At 45.8% G+C, this 20,390-nt stretch overlaps 1 protein-coding gene across 1 annotated transcript in view; it reads left to right on the top strand.

Moving 5' to 3' along the window:
- The window catches only part of Slco3a1 (solute carrier organic anion transporter family member 3A1), a 220,127-nt gene extending 201,555 nt beyond the window's left edge, over positions 1-18,572 (top strand). Inside the window, exons 10-11 of the mRNA XM_050149153.1 lie at positions 9,336-9,579; positions 17,905-18,572. Coding sequence (XP_050005110.1) covers positions 9,336-9,579; positions 17,905-17,980 — 320 coding nt within the window. The 3' untranslated portion in view covers positions 17,981-18,572. The remainder of the gene's footprint in view (positions 1-9,335; positions 9,580-17,904) is intronic.
- The last annotated feature ends 1,818 nt before the right edge of the window (positions 18,573-20,390 follow it).

The following is a 20,390-nucleotide window of genomic DNA, read 5'->3' as shown; positions in this document are numbered from 1 at the left end:
GGGTGGGTGGGTGGATGGATGGGTGGATGGATGGGTGGATGGATGGATGATATGCTTTACCAAGGCAGGGACAAGAGTCACTGTGTACCTCAGAAAGGGATTCTGTCCAATTTCCTAATAAGGTATGGTCAAGTTAGAGTGGAGAGAGGGTTTTGGGTTGAGATACTGGATTAAAAGTTAATGGGGACGGCCCTTCATGACTTGGTCTCTGAATTGAAGTTCAGCTGGCCCTCCACCTCTGCAAGTTTCAAATAGACAAATTCAGCACACCAAAAGAACATAGTATCCATACTGAGCATGCCCACACTGGCTTTTCATGTTACCACTTCTTAAACAATAGTATAAGCTGTCTAATATAGTGTTTGCCTTGTATTGTGTATTTTGGACAGTCCAGGAATGGTGTAAAGTGTGCAGGAAGACGGGTTGGACATACCGGCGTTTGAGATAGGCAGATGACCCAAGAGGCAGGTGAGGAGAGGCATGGACCATGGCTGGGCTGTCCTGGGGTGACAACAGAAATGTTCTTTATCTCATCCTATTTTGAGCACTTGAAAGATGGCTTGTGTGGCCTGCTTTATTCAACCTTGATTGGCTTCCATTAATGTAGCCTCATGTGGCCAGTGGCTATCATACTCAACAGGGGTGTATAAGGGCAAGAATACGTCGGGGCAGAAGGAAGTACGTTGGCATGGAAGACCACACTGGGCTACGGACAGGATAGAAAAGAATTGCAGGATCCAGAAGTGAAGGTAATGTTAGTTTCCTGAGTGACTTTAGTCACCAGTGGAGAAGAGCTGGCAGGCAGAGCAGAGACCTCAGTGGCACTGTGGGCTGAGAACTTCCCTAGTAGCCCTAGGGCAGAAATAAGACGGCAGTTGGTGGTATCAGTGGTAGATGAGGTGCAAGGAGCACAAAGCAAGAAAAGTAAGGATGCTAAGTTCCAGGAATGTAGCTCAACCGTTAGAATACATGTAGCCATCAAAGATGGCTTTGATCTCCAGCACCAGATAAAGCCAGGCTTGATGATATAGTCCCAGAAAGAGGAAGGCAGGGACAGGAAGATCAGAGGTTCAAGGTCATGCAGGGCTACATAGCAAGCTTGGGCTACATGACACCTTCTTTTTTTAAAAAAAAAAAAAATGAGGCTAGTGGCCAAAGTGAAGCTAACATGATTAATGGTAATTCCTGGCCTGGATAAAGAAGAGGTAAAATAGGAGGCCACAGAAAGGGGCAAAGGGATAAAGGAGTCGTAAGAACTTGATGGAATGGGAGTATAGGAACTGTGGCCCAAGTGGCTGCATCTGCTTTAATATCTTAGGTGGAGCAGCGCTGAGACATACCAAAACCCAAGGCATGACTCACCAGACAGAAACAGGGCGAGCTGCCTCAACACTGAGAGCCAGTAAAAGGCCAGAGTGTGGGAACACATGTCCAGGTCATGTCATCCAGGCCAGTGGCTGAAGTGAAGCAGCAGGCCACAGAGCTGGAGAAGGGTCGTTTTAACTCAGAATGACCTGGATGCTCCCTCAGCAGAATTCGTGGTGCGGTAGATCCCTTCTCCTCCCTACTATGACAAATGCACTACTGATCACTGCTCTTCTGTCTGGGTTATAGGCCAGCCATTTGCTCATGGGGTCTGATCCTGGGACTGGGGGTATTGTTCAGTGGTAGAGTGCTTACTTGCAAATGGAAAGCCACGTGTTTGAGTCCCCGGCCCTGCTAAAGCAAAAAGTAAATGGCCCCTGAGGTCCACTTCCTACCATGGATGTCACATCAACTCAAATCCCTGGACACAAACATGCACGGGGACTCGTGTCTGAGGCTCTGGGTTCCACAAAGAATGCGAGGAACCAGAGATACCATCCTGCCTTTAGGATCCTGGAAGCAGGGGTGGAGTGGGTAGGGGCAAAGCAGGAAGGCTTCCTATGAGCAGAGTTAAAGAGCACGTTGCATTTCAAGGGGAAAGACTGCACTCAGCTATGGGGCAGCGGGGGGGGGGGTCTCAGATGGGAGCATGGACACACATTCGGTGGTCTGATTAGGGGAGATCAGCCAGGCAGCAAGGCTGGCGGGATGCAGGACAGTTCATCAAAGGCATCAAGGTGTGGCTGTGGAGAAGGTGGCTTAGTTGATAAAGCACTTCTAACAGAAACATAAGAACCTGAGTTAGGAATCCCCAGAACCCATATAAAAAGCTATAATTCAATTCTGCAGAGGTAGGGGTCGGAAGACCGCTGGCCAGCCAGCCCGAACAACTAGATAGACTCCAAATTCAGTGAAAGACATTGTCTCCAAAAGAATAAAGGTAAAAATTAACGAAGCACACACACACACACACACACACACACACACACACACACACACGTACATGCATATCAACGTGAAAATACATTGATCAAAGTGAAAATCTATTGATCGAGACTAGAGCAGGAAGCCTAGAAGGCAGAAAGCAATGACCGCCACGACGTGGAGACAGTGCCTATTAAACCACCTCCCCGTATCTGTAACCAGCTAAGTAGATTTGAGCGAAGAAGAAACAAGAGAGCAAGATGAAGTTGAGGTTTAAGTTCGGGTCCTGTGATACTGGGAAGCCCTGAATGGACCAACAGAACAGATGCTAACCAACCAGAGTTCTCAAAGGTATCGAGCAGAGCAGGCCAGATTCACCATGAAATCTCCACCCACCAATCACCATGCAGAGTTCGACAGAGCTAAGCTGCTAGACAGCCAGCACTGGAAGGTCCTTCGTATGCATCTGCACATGCGTGTTTATTCCTGGGCGTCCTGGCCTTGGGTCTTAGGTCTTGTTTTTGAATCATGCATGACTCTGGAGAGGCATTTCTTAGAAACCTGATGCAGATCTTCGTGGGTTTGTTGAGCATAGCCTAGAATAAAGGAGGGTGCACAGGCAAGAAGAAGCACACACATCAGTTCGTGCTTGATTAGAGAAGGGAAACACAGTGCACTCGAGGGTCCCATGTGGGCAGGAGCAGGAGTCGGTGTCCAGGAAGCAGCGAGGACTCTTCCCCAGCCCTCTGTTCCTCTTTAATTCATAAATAGTTGTTGGACACGGGCTTCACAGCAGGCTATATTATGTGCCGTCCACACACACAGAGTCCACTTCTCTTACCTGGCCAAGAGGGATAGCGCTTTGACCACTGAGCCCTCTACAGCCAGGCACAGCTCGCTGTCACTCCTGTCTATGTGGCCTTTGGTAGACTACCTAAGCTCTGGAACGTTCCAGACTTTTAAAAAAAAAAAAAAAAAAAAAAAAAAAAAAAAAAAAAAAAAAAACAAAGGATCCAGGAATGAGGTGAGGATGCGGTAACTGCTGAGTTCTCAGAATTGAGAAAAGTGAGTGGCAGGTGTCCCTGGAAAGCACCTGCCGGTGTCAATAGTCCGATCCCTCTCTCGGCACCGCTGACAGAGAGGAATGCGTCAATCTTTTCAGGAGAATACACCTTTTGACACTCCCTTCTAGCTGGAGCCGCCGCTAACAGTAATTGCTCTGGGTTGAATGGAATCCGGGGTGAATTCGAGTCTTGGCAGGTAAGCGGAAGAAGAAGAACCGCTATATCTTTCTATAAATGTAAATGGCACAGCCGTCTTCAGCCTCCGTTTTTGTCCTGTAAAGGAACGTGGATTTATTTTTTCCTCACAAAAGCCTTTCAATTCACTCTTTAAGTTGAGACCACAGTATATGAATAATAGGCCTTGCCTTTTCAGCCATGAGAAGGAATAAAAGAGCCAAGATATAGGGCCTTGAGGGTTAATCTCTGTTAATAGATTTCAGCAAAGCGGAGACTGTCTCCTTAAGCAGCATAGAGGGTTTTGCTCATACATAGTATGTGTATATGTGTTGAGTGTGCACATATATATCGTCTATGTATATATGTGTGTATACATATGTGAGCTGGAGTATAAGGAAGATTTAATTCTTCTAATATTTTTTGAAACAGCAAGTAGCATTGAGCTTGTCATATATTCTGCCCACATATGGTGACGCCCTGTTGAGGCAGGTTTCACACTCCAGTTTCTGCCCAGGAGACACAAAGGGAAGGGAGATGTTTCTAACAAAAATACTCCACTATCACCCCTGCCTCCCACTCCTTTCATAATAAGGGTGTATCACAATGAAGACGCTCAAATGAGAAGAGACGCTGACGTATATACCTGGCCTCCCTTCCAGAAATATCTGATCGTCTTCTAAAATAGACTTACTCTTAAGGAGTTGACAGGGGTTTCTGTCCCGCCTGGTCCAGCAGTCATTCAGTCCCAAAGAAAACACTCAGAGGTCTATATTAATTATAAACTATGCCTAGTAGCTCAGGCTTCTTATTAATTCTTTCTTACATCTTATATTAGCCCATTACTCTTGTCTGTGTTGGCCAAGTGGCTTGGTACGTTTTTTGGTGAGGCAGTCACATCTTGCTTGCTCTGTGTCTGGCTCCCTCTGTGTCTGGGTAATGACTACAGACTGAATCTTTGGTTTTCCCATAATTCTCATAGCCATGCCTCTACTTCCTGCCTGGCTACTGGCCAATCAGCGTTTTATTAAAAATAATACAAGTGATAGGATAAAAGACCATTGTCCCACAGCATTAAGGAGTGAGCGGTAACCCACAATCTCTTGGCTTAAAGGTTTCCTGTACATATTTGTTACTATGGAAATGGGGTTTTTAAAGAGAATGGGTGGTCAGTAGCCAAAGGGACTGAGAACAAAAGCCTAAAAACAGGGTAAGAACCCAATTAGTAAGCATCCTCTACCCATATCTTCTCAATTAAATTAAAAGTATAATTTGGGGGCTGGGAAGATGGTTGAGTCCTTGAAGCACTGGAGGACCTAAGTTTTGGTGCCCAGCTCTTATATGAAAGGCTGGCCTGGTGGCATTTACCTATAACCCCTGCGCACTTGGGGGGGGCAGAGAAAGGATGCTGTCTGGAACTCACTGACAAGCAAGTCCGTCAGTGACTTTCAGGAACAGTGAGAAACTCTGTCTCAAAAATAATAAAGTGGAACGGGATTGAGGAAGACTCTTAACACTGACTCTGTTCTCCATGTCCTCCTGCCCCTACACAGACATGTACACAGACACACGAAATACACTCCTACACCAAGAAAGCACACTTGTACCCATTTTATAAAGAGGCTGAGATTCAGTGAAGTTGTGGAACTTGCCCAAAGTCCCCTGGTTCCCAAGTGACAGAGACGGAATAGAATTTTTTCCTTCACCAGGAGGGCCTCCAGATGTGAGCACCCTGACTGGGGGGGGGGGGGAGGGGCAGCAAGGGCACTGATGACAGAGTGTCTCTTCCTGCTGACAAGTGTCTGCCGGTGCTGCCAGAGGCATTCTGCCAGACACTGGGACGCGTGTTTACAAATCAGGCTCCCAGTTTCTCTATGCATTAACAAGCCCAGAGGAGGGAGAACTCTACAATTGGCAGGGATCGGAGTGTCTATGTGTTTCTCTCTCTCCACACATCAAAACGGGGCTTCCAGGAGCTTGGCAGAAGGTAAATATATAACCTGTTCTCCGTAACGCTGGAAATCCCAGAGAGAAGCTCTAAAAGCTTCTCAAATTGATGAACTTTGAATTAGAAGAAAAGCAAATGACTAGATTTGGGCTCTTGGCCTCTTTCCCTTTACAGTAAGAGAGGTTAGGAGTTATGAAAGGAATTGCGGCGGATGGAGCTGCGGCCTCTCCAGTGCTTAGCTGACTGGTTACTAATCATATAGAAGTCTCCCATTGGTCTCAGTGTGGGCCAGCATCTTCTGATGACAGCTTGTTTATATTTTCTTTATACACACACACACAGAGAGAGAGAGAGAGAGAGAGAGAGAGAGAGAGAGAGAGAGAGAGAGAGAGAGAGAGAGAGAGAGAGAGAGAGATGAATGGCTGAGTGTGAAAATTAGCACCAAGGGGCTAGGAATCTGATAAGTAACCTCTCAGGGTAGTTCCAGAGAAAAGGGGTGCTTCCGATTGACATCTGTGCTGTCTCCCCAAACCTGAAACTCAGAGTCTGCCCTTTGGAAGAGAATTACAAGCCAATAAAAGGGAGGCGTTTAGTGTAGCAGAAAAGAAAACTAATGCTTTATGTAGAAATACAAAAGAAGTCTCGTGAAAGCTATTCTTATTTTACTAAGACTAGCATTTATTCAGAAATCCCCTGCCTTACGTCCCTGTAGAAGATGAATGAGTCGGGTCCCTTGCAAAATCACTTGTACCCTAGAAGGTGATATTGGCTCCATTTGTTACAGAGACACTGGGAGAGCAAGTGACATGCCTTAGAGTTCCAGCTCCTTAAGTCTGGACTCTCCCATCTCTACCACCAACGTTGTCTAAAATCTTGAGTACAGCATAGAAAACATTAATAGACACTGAGCTTTCCAACTACTTAAAGGCTTTTTCTAGTTCTTTCAGGGGCATCATCATTTGCTAGAGGAACCGGGCAATGGAATAAAACTGATACCTTCAGAGCACCCATAATCTACTTAAAGACAAATGAATATTATAAATAAACTTTCAGAGGCAGGATCATGAAGGAGGTGCACAATGAGTACTAACAAATGGCTCCCTTATATTCCAGATGTCCTGTGATAGGATAAAAATATATCCTGATGGGGGCTGGAGAGATGGCTCAGAGGTTAAGAGCACTGGCTGCTCTTCCAGAGGTTCTGAGTACAATTCCCAGCAACCACATGGTGGCTCACAACCATCTGTACTGAGATCTGGTGCCCTCCTCTGGCTTGCGGGCATACATCAGGGAAGAATGTTTTATACATAATAAATAAATAAATCTTTTTTTATTTAAGATTTCTGTCTCTTCCCCGCCACCACCTCCCGTTTCCCTCCCCCTCCCCCAATCAAGTCCCCCAAAGAATGAAAATAAATCTTTAAAAAAATTTATCCTGATTTTCCAACTGTAGCTATGTGTCCAAGAATCCATGCATTATGGAGTAAAGAATATCTAGATTTTAGCTCCTCCCTGTGGCAGACTTTTTCAACAGGATGTCCCTTGAGCAGGGTGACCCTCAGTATTGGCTTTTCACCGCTGGGTGACTAGTAACTAGGGCAAAGGCTATTGACCTCAAGATTGGTCACAGGGGTAGAAAGCATTTGGCATCTAATCACGAAACAAAACCGCAGAAACAGAAAAGGTGAATGGATTTACGCTGTCCCACTGTGCCCGAGAATAGGTCAAATCAGTGCCATTTAGCCACGGATCCATCCACATGTGCATCAGTTGCCATGGAAATCCCTCCGTGTTGCGGGGGGTTGGGGGGAGAACATGCTCCAGCCCAGTTGGTGGGGAAGTCATGAGCTCCTAAGCAGCCTGGGTGCCACAGGGAGTGAAGCAGACATGTTTCCAAACTCCGCAGGACCCAAGTCTGCACCAGGAACAGAGAACAGCTTGTAGGGGATTCTGAGCTTATGATACTTATTAAATCAAGCTGCTTGAGGAGTTTAATGGGGATTCCATTAGAATCCATCATGTGGGGTTTCCTCTCTGAGGTAACAAGCAGCAGACTTAGGAGAAGGTCCAAAACTCCAAGACCTAGAAGGCAGCTCTGCCAATCTCTCCCAGCAATCGGTTCAGGCCCATCTTAAAACAGGGAGGTGAGGAAGGTGCTGAAGCCTCCACACAGCTCTCCCGTACCTATGCACCCCCTCAGTATGGTGGTACTGTATCATCTAGACAGCTGAAAGACTTCTGTCCACTGTGGGTTGACTAGACAGTTCTCTGACCCCCTAAGCCATGTGCTTGGTTTTGAGAATATGTCTATTTTTCTGGACAGAGGATCTACGTGTAATCGAATCCCCAGAAAGACTTTAGTGAAAAGTGAAGGTTTATGTCCAGGACTGACTCTGGAAGGAACACTCCAGTCCTACCATCTCAGGATTGTCTGCATCTAATTGCAGCCATCATGTGTCACAACTGAGGTCTGTCACTGAAGGTCGCTGGTCCCATAGTCTAGCCTCAGGGAGTGCTAGAAATCCTGAACAATGAATTTGTATTAGTAACTTATTAACCTATTCATTTTCCCCCCCAACCTATAAATAAGGCTCCTCAAAATAGACCAGAATAGCCTAGGATTTTTTTTTTCAGTGCTGAGAATCAAACCTCAGGCTTGCCATGCAAGCAGGACCAGATTCTCACATTAAAACAAACAGAAAAGGTTGTAATCCCAGTGCTAGGGAAGCAGCAGGAACGGTTGCATCTCTGAGCAGCCAGGATAACTAAACTGGCAAGTTCCAAGGAAATTGGAAACCCTGTCTCAGAAAACAAAGTAGACAATTCTAGTTGAACAACACTGGATGCTAACCTCTGGGTTCCACATGTGTGCGTGTGTACACACACAAACACACACACACACACAGAGCACATGACGGAGCCCAGGGTGGCAGTAAGGACCCAAGTACTTGGCATTCAGCTACACTGAATACTGAAGCAGGAAGATCACATGAGCCCATGAGTTTAAGTACAGCCTATACAGTGTCTTTAAAAAAGAAAACAAACATGTAATGATAGAGCTGTATTATAAACATAAACACCAGGATTTTGGTGGCTGTGGGTGGTCTAAGTCAGATCAAATGGCATTGAAGTGAAGGGTTGAGAACAGGCAAATAAACCAGCAGATTGCCCTGGTCCTGAGTTAAGAATGGGGACAGTTTTCATCTCGTCTAGCATTTACGATGATTGCTGTGGGAATCTGGTATCAGCTCCACATGAAAAGAATTCACACCAGTTTAATAGCTAGACCAACACTAATCATGAGTATGTTTGTCACATGTCCCATTGTCACATGTCCCATTTTACACTATAACTCTGTCTGTCTATGTGCCCACACAGTACGACGTATTCACATTCTACTTCTGGCCGCTGGTCCCTCCACTGGGCATTCACACAGCCCTGCAAACCCCACGCAACAGGGCGGTGAGCAGAGCCACACATCTCCTTGAGATTCCCTCTGGGAGGTTGACAAACACTAAGGCTCCAGGAAAGACATTTTCCCATCCCAGAATAATGACAGCTGTCACTTAGCTCATGTTTACAGTTACCAGGTACAACACATAGCATCCTAAATGCTTCTCGTGTATTAGTTTAGCCGGCCTCGGGCATCGAGAGCTTGATGACTTTGTCTAGATAACGAAAGCTGAACTAGGATGTGTGATCCAGCAGTTTGAACCACTGCACTGTCGAGCCTAGCAATCCAGCGAATTCTCCGAGCAGTGCTAGAAACAAATGCCCAGCCAGGGATGGAAGATCCCTTCTTGGCAGTGAACAGCCCAACTGAGCCAAAAAAATCTGACACGATCTCTTCCTTCTGACAGGTTTCATCCCCCCACCTCTCATCTTCGGGGCTGGTATCGACTCCACCTGTCTGTTCTGGAGCACCTTCTGTGGGGAGCAAGGCGCCTGCGTCCTCTACGACAACGTGGTCTACAGATACCTGTATGTCAGCATCGCCATTGCGCTCAAGTCCTTTGCCTTCATCCTCTACACCACCACGTGGCAGTGCCTGCGGAAAAACTATAAACGCTACATCAAAAACCACGAGGGCGGGCTGAGCACCAGTGAGTTCTTTGCCTCTACTCTGACCCTAGACAATCTGGGGAGGGACCCTGTGCCCGCGCACCAGACACATAGGACAAAGTTTATCTATAACCTGGAGGACCATGAGTGGTGTGAAAACATGGAATCCGTCTTATAGTGACTACGGGAGGAGGGCTGAACTCTGAACGAAGGGTCATTTTTCTTAATAAAAAAGAGAGAAAGAAAAAGGATTTCAAAAACAGACAGACACACACACACATACACACACACACACACACACACACACACACACACACACACACAAAGACCTTTGTCTTATTCAAAAAATTCAGAGTCAGTCAGGATTCAGAATAAAGAGAGGATGAGATGGCCCCGGAGGACACGCACACTGCTGGGCTCTGCTTGGAAGGTACCTCATGGTTTTCCACGATGCCAACAGCTACAAGCAACAGGCACTGCCAAATTCAGGGAACACTTGTGGCCAGCTTGGAGGATGGACGTTGCTGGATATGCACACACATGCAAAACTTTAAAAGCATTTAAAAAAAATGAGTCTACTAAAATCACAAGTTCAAGTTGGAAACATGGCCAGGATCAGCACTAGTGACACCCTCTCCCTCCGTCAGGGTGGGGGGGGGGTGTTCAGGTTGGAGGGGGGGAAGCTCCACGCCTCTCTCCAACTGTCGCAATATGGGTCACTGTGTAGACCACTCACCCAGTCTGCGTGTGGTTCGAGTCCCCAGAATTCTCTGAGAGATGCTGATGGGCCATCCGGACTGGAGTCTGTGGTTGGCACCTCTCACCAGCTCCATTTCCATATCAAGACTGAGGGCCCAAGGGGGAGCTTGGGGGGGGACATGTCCCTCCCCATCTCCTAGCACCTCCTCCCGACTAGCCCCACAGTGTGACCTCAGGAAGCTGTGGGCCTCACCTGGCTATGACTGACCCGCTCAGAGCCTGTGAGCCCCAACATAGCCCAAGTCATTTGCTTACATTTGCCAAACATTTTACCATTTTTTTTCAAAAACAAAAAAAAATTACAAAGCGTACGAATTTCCAACTGTTGTATGTATAATCCTCTGATACTATTTTTAACTACTTCTGGAGTCTGTGTTAACCCTTCAGTCACTAACAAGGCTTTCACTTTTCTCCTTTTTTTTAATGCACCAAAAAATATAAAGTGGTTCAAGGGATGCAATTAATCCATTGTCATTTTTAATCCTCATTCTGATACCGTGCAGAAAAATGCACAGCGTGTTCTAAGAAAAAGATGCCCCAGAAAGAGTGTAAATGCAGCTTTAAAAGATGCACATTTGAGATCCTGGGATAACGTGACAAGCTGCAAATCTGCCTTCTGGCTTTGTTCCCCATGGTGATGTCACTGTCATGGGAAGCACTTTCATATTCATGCTTCGTGTTGCAACAGGCCTTCCTTTTAGCCTGTGAAGGAGACTCGCTCAGATGTGGGTCTGTGTAGATGGGAACCTTGCTGCTGGAAACAGGAGACAGAGGAAGTGTGGTTCCTGTTGAGCGGGCTGTGGTATCTGTGATCATCAACCCACAAGTGCAGAAGTGATCACGTGTCCAGTGCATGAACATGGCAGTGACAGGCCCCAGGTCAATCCCGAACTCGGTGTGTCAAAAGCAGCTGCACCTCAGAGACCTGCACGGTCATTTGGGATGAGAGTCCTGTAGGGGAATCTCTTGCACCAGCACGCTTAAGACAGTATGGCCACTGTCTTCAGGGACTGGGTCAGAAGGGAGCACATACATGCATAGCCAAGGGCCCAGTCAGATCACACCCTTCATGCCTTTTTGTTGGCCTGTGTTGTAGACACACCCTGGAATGGGCCACGAAGGATGCTTGGTTTTTATTTTTCACCTTAGACAGCCATTTACAGTTCACCTGAAGCAATGAAAGAATAAAGGCCAGAAGAATAAAGACGGGGGTATGCCAGAGTTTTTTAAGGGACAGTGTAAATGGGGAGGTCTAGATGATAGCCCCAAGTTGGAGGAGGCATCAAACCAAGAGAACCTAGAGAATGCTGTGTGTCCGTGTGGCTGTGATCCACTGCCTCCTTCAGGATGCTTCTAAAACAGACTGGCATTAGCCTAGCCTTGTTCATGAACACAGGCAGGGTGTTCCATCGAGTCTGTAACCAGGAAAGTGGGAATGATTGTCCAATCAGTTCATGAAGTGAGTTCTGTTGCTCTGAAGGCGTTGGTCACATTCCAAACAGGTTTCCGTTCTGTCTTGTTTTGAAAATGGATGGCTAAGAGGTTAACTGGCCTCTCTCTGCTGCTGTATATCTCTCCAAACTGAGGCCCTGGGATGTACACTTTGTTTCATGAGATTGGTTTGCTTTTTGGAAAAAAAATATAATTTTTAAGCTCTTTGTATCTTGGATTGCTTTTTTTCCCTAAAATGTTCCCAAAGACAACAAAGGAACCCAACTCCAGGGCTCACGTTTACCAACAGTTATTTATAAATTTAAAATCTCCCTCTGGCAAAATGATTTCAATGAATATTGTGCTATCTTTAAATTTTTTCAATTTCTCTCATGTATGACAGAAGAGAACATTCAATCGACTTTTAATTTTCCTTTTGATTATATTAAAAAAAAAAACAACACTGGCATCCAAGGCTAGATCCAGCCCCTTGGATGTCTGGTTTTGAGTGGCATTCTGCATGAGAACTGTCCTGCTAAGATCTCCCGTGAACATACAGAAAGCAAACCTGAGAGGAACGGAGAAGATCTAAAAAATGAAATCGGAGTTTTGTCTTCTAAGGTCGTCCCCCCACCATCTCAGTTGGATGCACGCATGGATGAATGAAAAGCTCTCTGCTGTGGCTTTTGACAGATCCTTATGCCTCTTCCATGCAGACCACGCAGGTTTTAGGCTCTGTACCTGTGTTGCTTCCCATGTGTGGCAAACCTGCTTTTCTTCCGTCCGCTGAGGTTGTGTGCTGTCAGGGACACCTATGTCTCTGTTACTCGCTTCCCACCTCCACAAGGAAGGCCGTGATGCTCTGATACCCTGGGGATAATAACAGAGCCACAGAATGGCCAGACTATTCTCACAGCAAATAAAGAGCAAGAGAATCCTTTTTGGGTCGTCCTAAGGATCTCACGGTTAGTGCTTAACAGCAGAATAATTTAAAAAAAAAAAAAAAAAAGCCAAGAGCCCCCCCGAGGAACGATTGGAGAGTTCAGGAAGGCAGCCTGACTAACAGTCATTTCCTTTTCTCTACCTCATAGTGGGATAGCTGCTCTGGGGGTGACTTTTAAGTAGGGTTGTGTGTGGTACCTTATCCATTTAGATCCTCAGATCGAGTGATGCCCTGGAGTTTCTCCTCACACTGTGAAAAGCCTTGTAGGCCTGACATAATTCACAGGAATGTCCTACACAAGGACACCCACCCAGCCAATAGTCACACTGCCCCGAGGATTTTTCCCGAGTATACAATTGTGATATGGTGGTCAGTTTCTCCTCTCCAGTACCTTCTGGGGAGGCTTTTATAAAGGAACCCAGAAAGTGTAAGCATGCATGCGAACTCACAGACAAATGCTCCGAAGAAACACAATTGTTGGTCACCAGTCTGCCCATGTGCTGCTTTTGGTCCTGGGGAAGAGTGGTTCTCTCATCTCCCCCACCCCCAGCTTGTCAACCATGGGGTGTGTCCTAAGATCTACATGACAGTTTTTAAAGCATTACTCAGTCACATTGAGTAATAAATATCAGTATGTGGGAATCAACTATCTGATCATACAGATAGACAAGGATGGAATAAGGAAGCTACCGTTGCTGTTTATTGGAGTCTTGCTCTGTTTTTGCTGTGTGTTTGGTTTGGTTGTGATGAGCAGGGAGACGCAGGTGAGCAGCTTTTTCCCCTTCCCCCCCCCCCCCCCCACCAGCCTAACAGATGGAAAGTATTTTCTGGCCATTACTGTTCTAGTCTGGTTATTTTGATGGATGGGCCAGCCAGCTCTCTGGCCAGAAGTCAGGGGCAGTACCAAAAATTAGAGCCTGGGCAGTTCCTCTGGGTTTTCACTCACACAATTAACCTTGGCCTTTAAGTTAAGAATCCAGGTCGAATACATAAGAGCTACCACGTTTTTCAAGACAGGGTGGTGGTGAAATACATTCTGGTTTAGGAAATTTATTTGGGATCCAACCATAGCCTTTTTCCTTCTGCTTTCTCTCCTCATTCACTATGTCCTGCCTCGCCCAATCCACACCAAACTCTTTCTGACTCAAAACCCAATTTCATAGGACAGCTGACCCAAAGTGACAGGCTGTGGGTCCCAACTCCTCTAGAGTATTACTGCCACTCATAAGCCAGGCTGGCAGTCCAAAGTTGTTGCTCACAGGCCTTTGTTAGGGACCACTTCTTTGTGGAACCCCTGGAACCCCTTACTCTACATTGTCTCCCTTGTTCTTCACACCTGTAAGGAATCTCAGCTACTCCTACGCCATGGCAGGATCAACATGACCTGGTAAACCTACACGGGAAAATTCAGATAAGCAAAGACGGTTTCATACCTCAGGAGTATTTGCCTGCCTCAGAGATGAAGACAGGAGCTTAGACTTATCAGAGACCATCTATGCTAGCATAATTTTTCATTGCAGGGTTTGTTTTTCTCAAGGATTTGGTGTTTGAACATGATGTATTTGTTCCTTTATCTAAACTATTGGGCTGTGTGCCACCCTATAAGCTAGGTGCATGGCTCCTCTCCTCCAAGAGCTCACAGCTCAGTAAGCTGGACAGATTTTAACACAAACAAAAGAACATCCCGAGCCAGGTTGTCTGCATATGAGAAATGACTCAGAGCCCACTCATGCTGATAGCAAGCTTTGATTGATAGCTGCAGTAATCAAAGAGGAGAGAGAAAGAGAAGAGGGGATCCTGGAGACTAAATAACAGTGGGTGTCTCCCAGGTACCTACTAAAAAAATGAAGGAAAAAAATCACTCCTATCACCATACACAGAGTCACCAAAGCAAGGACAACACATTACTCTTGTTCAGGACTGTCTAGTAAAATTCTTCAAACCTTTTAGGCCAGCAAACTGTCAAAACTATTTACCCCGTGTTGTCAACCCAGATCAACTCAGAGCAATAAGTGAAACAATGCCCAAGCTGTGTACCAATAAAGTTTTATTTACAAAAACAATTAATGGCTGAAAGGAAGGTCATGGTGTGCTGAGGCAGCACTATATGTCTTGGAGACACCATCCATTCTGAATAGGTAGGGCGCATCTGGCACCTAAATATTGGCCATAGCATTGGCTGAGTCATTTTTCCAAAGGGTCCTAGAGTAGGTGAACATCAACTCTAATGTCCCTGACCACAGCAGTCTAATTCAAGTATCTCACTTGTTTTCAACGAGGAAGAAAGTGCCCCTTTGTTGTCCAGCTTTGGAGTTAAAGGCAACTTTATTTTTCTCTTGGATGCAGCTAACTAAGAATTTGAACTATAGAGCCTACCATCCCTTCCAGTCTGACACTTGACGTTTCAACTAGACTGACCCAACTTTTTCCCCCTTAAATGATGGATACAGACACATGAGGGAGAAATACAGGAAACAGGGAAAGAGGAGTGGATCCAGATACCGTATGGGTCTTCAAGCCCTTTCCCTCCTCTCCCTCCTCAGCACCAACATAAAACGTTGGCACTCCAGAGCTAATCAATCTGTCAGGGAGAATAATTGGTAAGCACTGGTAATAGCTAATAATAACAGTCTCTAACATTTATCGGGTACTTACTCTGAACTAGCTGCTAGGCTGAACTAATTTCATGCATTAACACATTTAATCTTAACACTAACCCTGTGAGGCAGGCACTATCGCTAGTTTTATTTTATAGGGGACGCAAATGAGACTTGGAAGGATTCAGAATTGGCTCAAGGTCATGAGAAAAGCCGAAATTCAAACCCAAGCATGAGTCCAAAGTGCCTCTTGGTAACTGTGATGAATGTTCCCTCCCTACCAAGGTAGATAGAAGGGAGCCTCATTCATTCCTTACCTCCAGAAAATACCTAATCTCAAAGTCTCTGACTTAAATGAACTAGGTCTCCCACTCTTATAGGCCCCCTGGTATAATAAGCAGGACACCATGGCAGCTGTATTCTGGAGAGAGTGTCTACTCTCCCTCTTTTAGCTATGGATGTTCTTTATCCCTTATCCCAGTGGTCCATGTATACAAGGTGTTCCACCCAAGATGAGCAGGCAGGTAAAGGGAAACAAGGAATGCATTCTGAAATGGATCAAGAGTCCTGGAGGTTATTCTCAGTACCAGGCAGGAGCTCCCAACCCCTACCTCCTACCAGATACGGTCACGTCCATCTCAAACGCTCAGCCCTGACTCAGGGGCTCCAGGCATGTTAAACGTACACTGTGTCTTACTCTTTCCAGACTTCTGCCTTTGAAAAAGCCTAGCATTTAGACATTTCCATTTTTATAATAACAGCTCAAGTCGACAATCAGGGCTTGATAATAATCATATATTTTGAATATTTTTCCATAAGATAGAAGTGATTATTATTTTTGCTATGAGCAAATGGAATAATATAGCCAATTTTCGGGAGATGTGACATTCGGTAGGCTGAAATTTTTTGCTGTCCCCTTACTGTTTTTCTTAAGTTCACGCTAATCAAATAGGAGGTGGCTCTCTTGGAAGCAAATTTGGCAAGAATGTTTGATTTAGGATCTGAGGCCATAAAATGAATTAGGGCAGTGCAATGCAGGGAGTGCGTTAGAAAAGAACACAACTAAAACACAGGTTGAGCTTAAATCCAGACCATAAAGGGAGAAGGGCTTGGGGGCTCTTGTTTATTGAGCCTACCAGTTGTGTGCCAGGTCCAAGAATGCAGAATCCCAGTTGACCCCAATAGCCCACGTGGGGTATTCCTAACAGGTAAGTCATTTTCCCCATCTCTGCAGATCAGAAAAGGAGGGCCAAGAAAACTCAAGTTTCCCAAGCTCACCAGCTAGTTAGGGTCATCAGGAGTCAGGACCAGGTCTTCCTGATTGCTGAACTAGGGCCCTTTCTAGTTCAGCACACAACCGCCAAAGTGGGAACCTGGAAGTCAGCAGAACATCCTTCTACAAGGAGGAGGGATGGCGAGGAGACAGGGTGCTGATACAAGACTGTCCTGCTCCCACTGTGAGTTGATAGTTTGCCAAAGAAATGAACTAAGAACTAGAAGTAAGATCTCTGCAAAAGGTCTCCTGCTAACCCAGGACCGTAAAATAAGAAAGCCGATTTTGCTCTAACAGTTAACAAGTAGAGACCTGGCAAAGCCTGCCTTCTTCCACCTTAGCCACACCAAACGCTTCCCAGCCAGTTGTGCTGAGTAAGAAGCAGCCCCCATTCTCGCTCCTGCCTTGCCCCAAACAGCAGTGCCAACCCATACGTGCATTTCCTCCATTCCGTTCCTCCTCTCCCTCTGTGGAGTTGGCATTCTGACATGCTTTTGGAAAAATAATCCTCTAGGGAGTTCTCCAGTGAGCTTTCCCAAGACTGTAAGAACATGAACCTTGCAAAAAGTCAAGCCCAGAACATGGGCTTCTTTCTCAATGGGCCAAGTCCCAGCTTTGAAATGCTGAGTGCAGACTGTTGTCACCTTTTAAACTAACAGGTCAAAATTGAAAGAGGACAGATCAATAGCCAGGGGTTTCTATGGTCTCCGTTTCCCTGTCCCTGAACAAAAAAAAAAAAACAAAAAAGTCACCTGTCACCATGATTGAGTCCTGCATGGCTTGCAGATTGCCACAGGGATGAGTTAAATTGTTAATACCTTTCAAATAAAGTCACAGCATCACTTATGGAGGCGTGACATTTCCTCAGACCTGGCTGCCCTGAGGAGGTTGCTTCTCTTGACGCGCAGTGACTGTCCGGATGAATGGACGATGAACTGGTCCCCAGTGCTACAGGAGAAAGCATGACTGTGGCTTGAGTGGTTCTCTCTGGCACCCAGCCTGCTCTTTAATAAAGACATAGAGTGATTCTTGGAGTCCAAATAACACTTGGACACAAGATCAATTACTGGTGACTTCCGTAAAAGAAAAAAGTCAGGTTTGGGGTACATCTGTTTGCTCCCACAATGAGTATTGATAAGAGAATATAAATAAATATGCTTTGAGAGGCTTTGAGAGATCGAGCCTCCATAGATGCTCTTGGGCTTGGAGAGAAAGCTAGCCCGTTACCGCCGTTCCTTCCTGCACATCCTTCTCACTGGAAAGCCGTGACACTATGATATAAGTCTAATAGAAAGTAGGAAATGAAGAAAAGATCCATCTCTTTTTTCCTCTTGGCTCTTCTTCCCTCCTTCCCCTTTAGGCGGCACAGAGTACCAAGACATTGAGACTGAGAAAACCTGCCCTGAGTCACCTTCAGAAGACTCCTTCGTGCGAAGCTGAGGGCTGCCCTCTCTGATGGCAGAGCCTACCATTGCTGCCGCCGCCGCCACCACTACCGCTCACAGACCTCAAGGCCTGACATAGCGCTGCGCTGCCCGGGAACCCAAGGGGTCCCATGTGGATGATCCAGTGTCTGGTCCTTTGAGGCTTCGAGCACAGGCCCATGACAAGGACTAAGGGGGTGTCATGTGCTCAGGAGCCCTCCAGAGGGGGCATCATTCCTAAGAAGCAAGGTTGACCTGATGTGCAAATTTCCTTTGGCCTGTCTCTCTTCTAGCTTCTGAGGGATGGCTTTCTGAGATGCTTTAGAAACCTCCCCCTTTTGGGGGGATACTTCTCTGATGGAACGCTGTTAACTCTTAACAGTTCCAAAGAAACCACCAGAGACCGAACTTTAACAGAAGGGTGTAAAAATCCAGGTTCCCAGAAGAGAAGAGGAAGAAAAGCACACACTTAATAGACTCTTGAGCGAGGTAGTCTGTATTTTTTTTTGCAGCTTATATTTTCCAGATGAGCAGTTTAGAGATACATGATATAGAGTATATACTGTACATTTGCTGAAAATTATATTAAAAGCACTATTTTAATTCTTCCTCTGTCTCATGCTGTAAACTCTGTTGTCTTTTCCTGTGTCTCTGAGCAGAGCTAGCCTAACAGAGTTCTGCTTCTAGCTGAGTGTAGTCTCTATTTCAGGGCTTTCATATGGCCCAAAAGCACAGGTTTTGGAGTCAAAACAGACCCAAATCCAGATCCTCTCCCCCTGACCTCCAGCACTTTGCTACCCATATGATGCCAGTCAAGCGATCTGACATGATGGAGTCCCCGTGTCATCTGCAAAGTAAAAACATTGCTTGATGGCTTTAAGACAGCTGCACTGGCATGTAAGTGAAGATGCACGTGAAGGTCCCAAATTCAGGGCTCTGAACAAATATGGCTATTGTTTGTTGCTCCCACAACCTGATGCTGGAATTAGATTCCACTGCACTGATACAGCTGCTGTGAATGCATCAGCGGTCCTGCCCTTGACACCGCCCCCTCCAGTTTCCTCTCTGACACCCCCACCGTATCAGTGTGGGAGAGGGGGCAATATTGTCGGCTCAATACACCTGTACTGTTCCCAATACGGTGTTCAATAGATACTCGGTATCTAAACAGGCTTTGAACAACCATCCCTAGACGCAGTAGCCTGCACTACTCTGACTGTATTCTCTTCTACCACACCCCCATCATTCACCTCCCTTTCTTTCATTGTGACTCACCATGGATTTAGCAGCAGCTGCCTTCCTATACCTTACCCAGCTTCTCCACAATAAGCTTCACTTCCACATTCTTATTCACTGGCTGGACTCCAACCTCCCATGAGCAGGTTGGGCGAGTTGATCTTACCATTTGCCTGCACCTTAGAGATGTTCCTGTCCTGTTCATCTGTCAGCCTGGAGCTCCAGGGACAGATGCTTCCAGATCCAGTCTATGCCTCTTATCCAGGCAAATGCCCGGATGTGTCACCTCTCCTGTGGGGCTAGCTCTGATTACTCACCCACTTTCTTCCTGCACATCCCAGCCCAGATCTTCCTCTCCATACTGGTTGTCCTTTGCAGTTAGACTCACCCGCAAATAAAGCTTATCAAGCCAGCATCCCTTGAAGATTGTACCCATCTCATCCCTGCCTTGTCTTTTTGCTCCAGAGTTTAAGGAAACAATGAGTTCAAGCTTCCTTAAAGGCCTGATCACCACAGCAGTGGGTCCTTGAGACTCCTCTTTAGTGTGGACCAGTTATTTATGTGATTGTTTTTAATCTTCATGAGTCAACATGATTTATCCTCTCTAGCACAGAAGTCCCAAGAAAATGCAATTTCAACATCTTCCATCCTGATGTGAAAAGATGCTGAATCAGTTGAAAAAGTGGTTAGTGTTTTCTTCCTAAGGAAGATGGCTTCACCTTCACTGGAAAGTCAGAGGAGATGAAAGAAGGCAGAGAGATGTTGCTTCCATACAACATCTACACATGTGGTACCCAGGGAGTTTCTCTTTGTTTCGCTTGTTTATTAGGGGCTTGGTGTTGTTTGGATGGTGGTGCTTGGAAACTTACAGAATTACCTCCCCTCTGCTTAATCTTTTTAAAACCACTCTTTCTTATTTGTAGTCAAGAGATTCCTACTACAAAGGTTAATAATCCATGAGAGATTATTCCTGGAAGTTACCCGAACAATTCAGAGAAAAGAGATGGCTTAGCATAGACCCTGACAGCCATCTTTTTTTTTTTAAAAAAAAAGCTTATTTTTTAAAGATTTATTTATTTTTATTATTTATACAACATTCTGCCTCCATATATGCCTGCGCGCCAGAAGAGGGCGCCAGATCTCATTTCAGATGGTTGTGAGCCACCATGTGGTTTCTAGGAATTGAACTC

The sequence above is a fragment of the Alexandromys fortis genome, unplaced genomic scaffold (genome assembly GCF_014885135.2).
Source record: "Alexandromys fortis isolate MF-2015 unplaced genomic scaffold, M_Fortis_MF-2015_v1.1 scaffold_67, whole genome shotgun sequence".
Classification (NCBI taxonomy): domain Eukaryota; kingdom Metazoa; phylum Chordata; class Mammalia; order Rodentia; family Cricetidae; genus Alexandromys; species Alexandromys fortis.
Note: the sequence above shows the minus strand (reverse complement) of the source record. Positions and strands in the feature narration are given on the sequence as shown.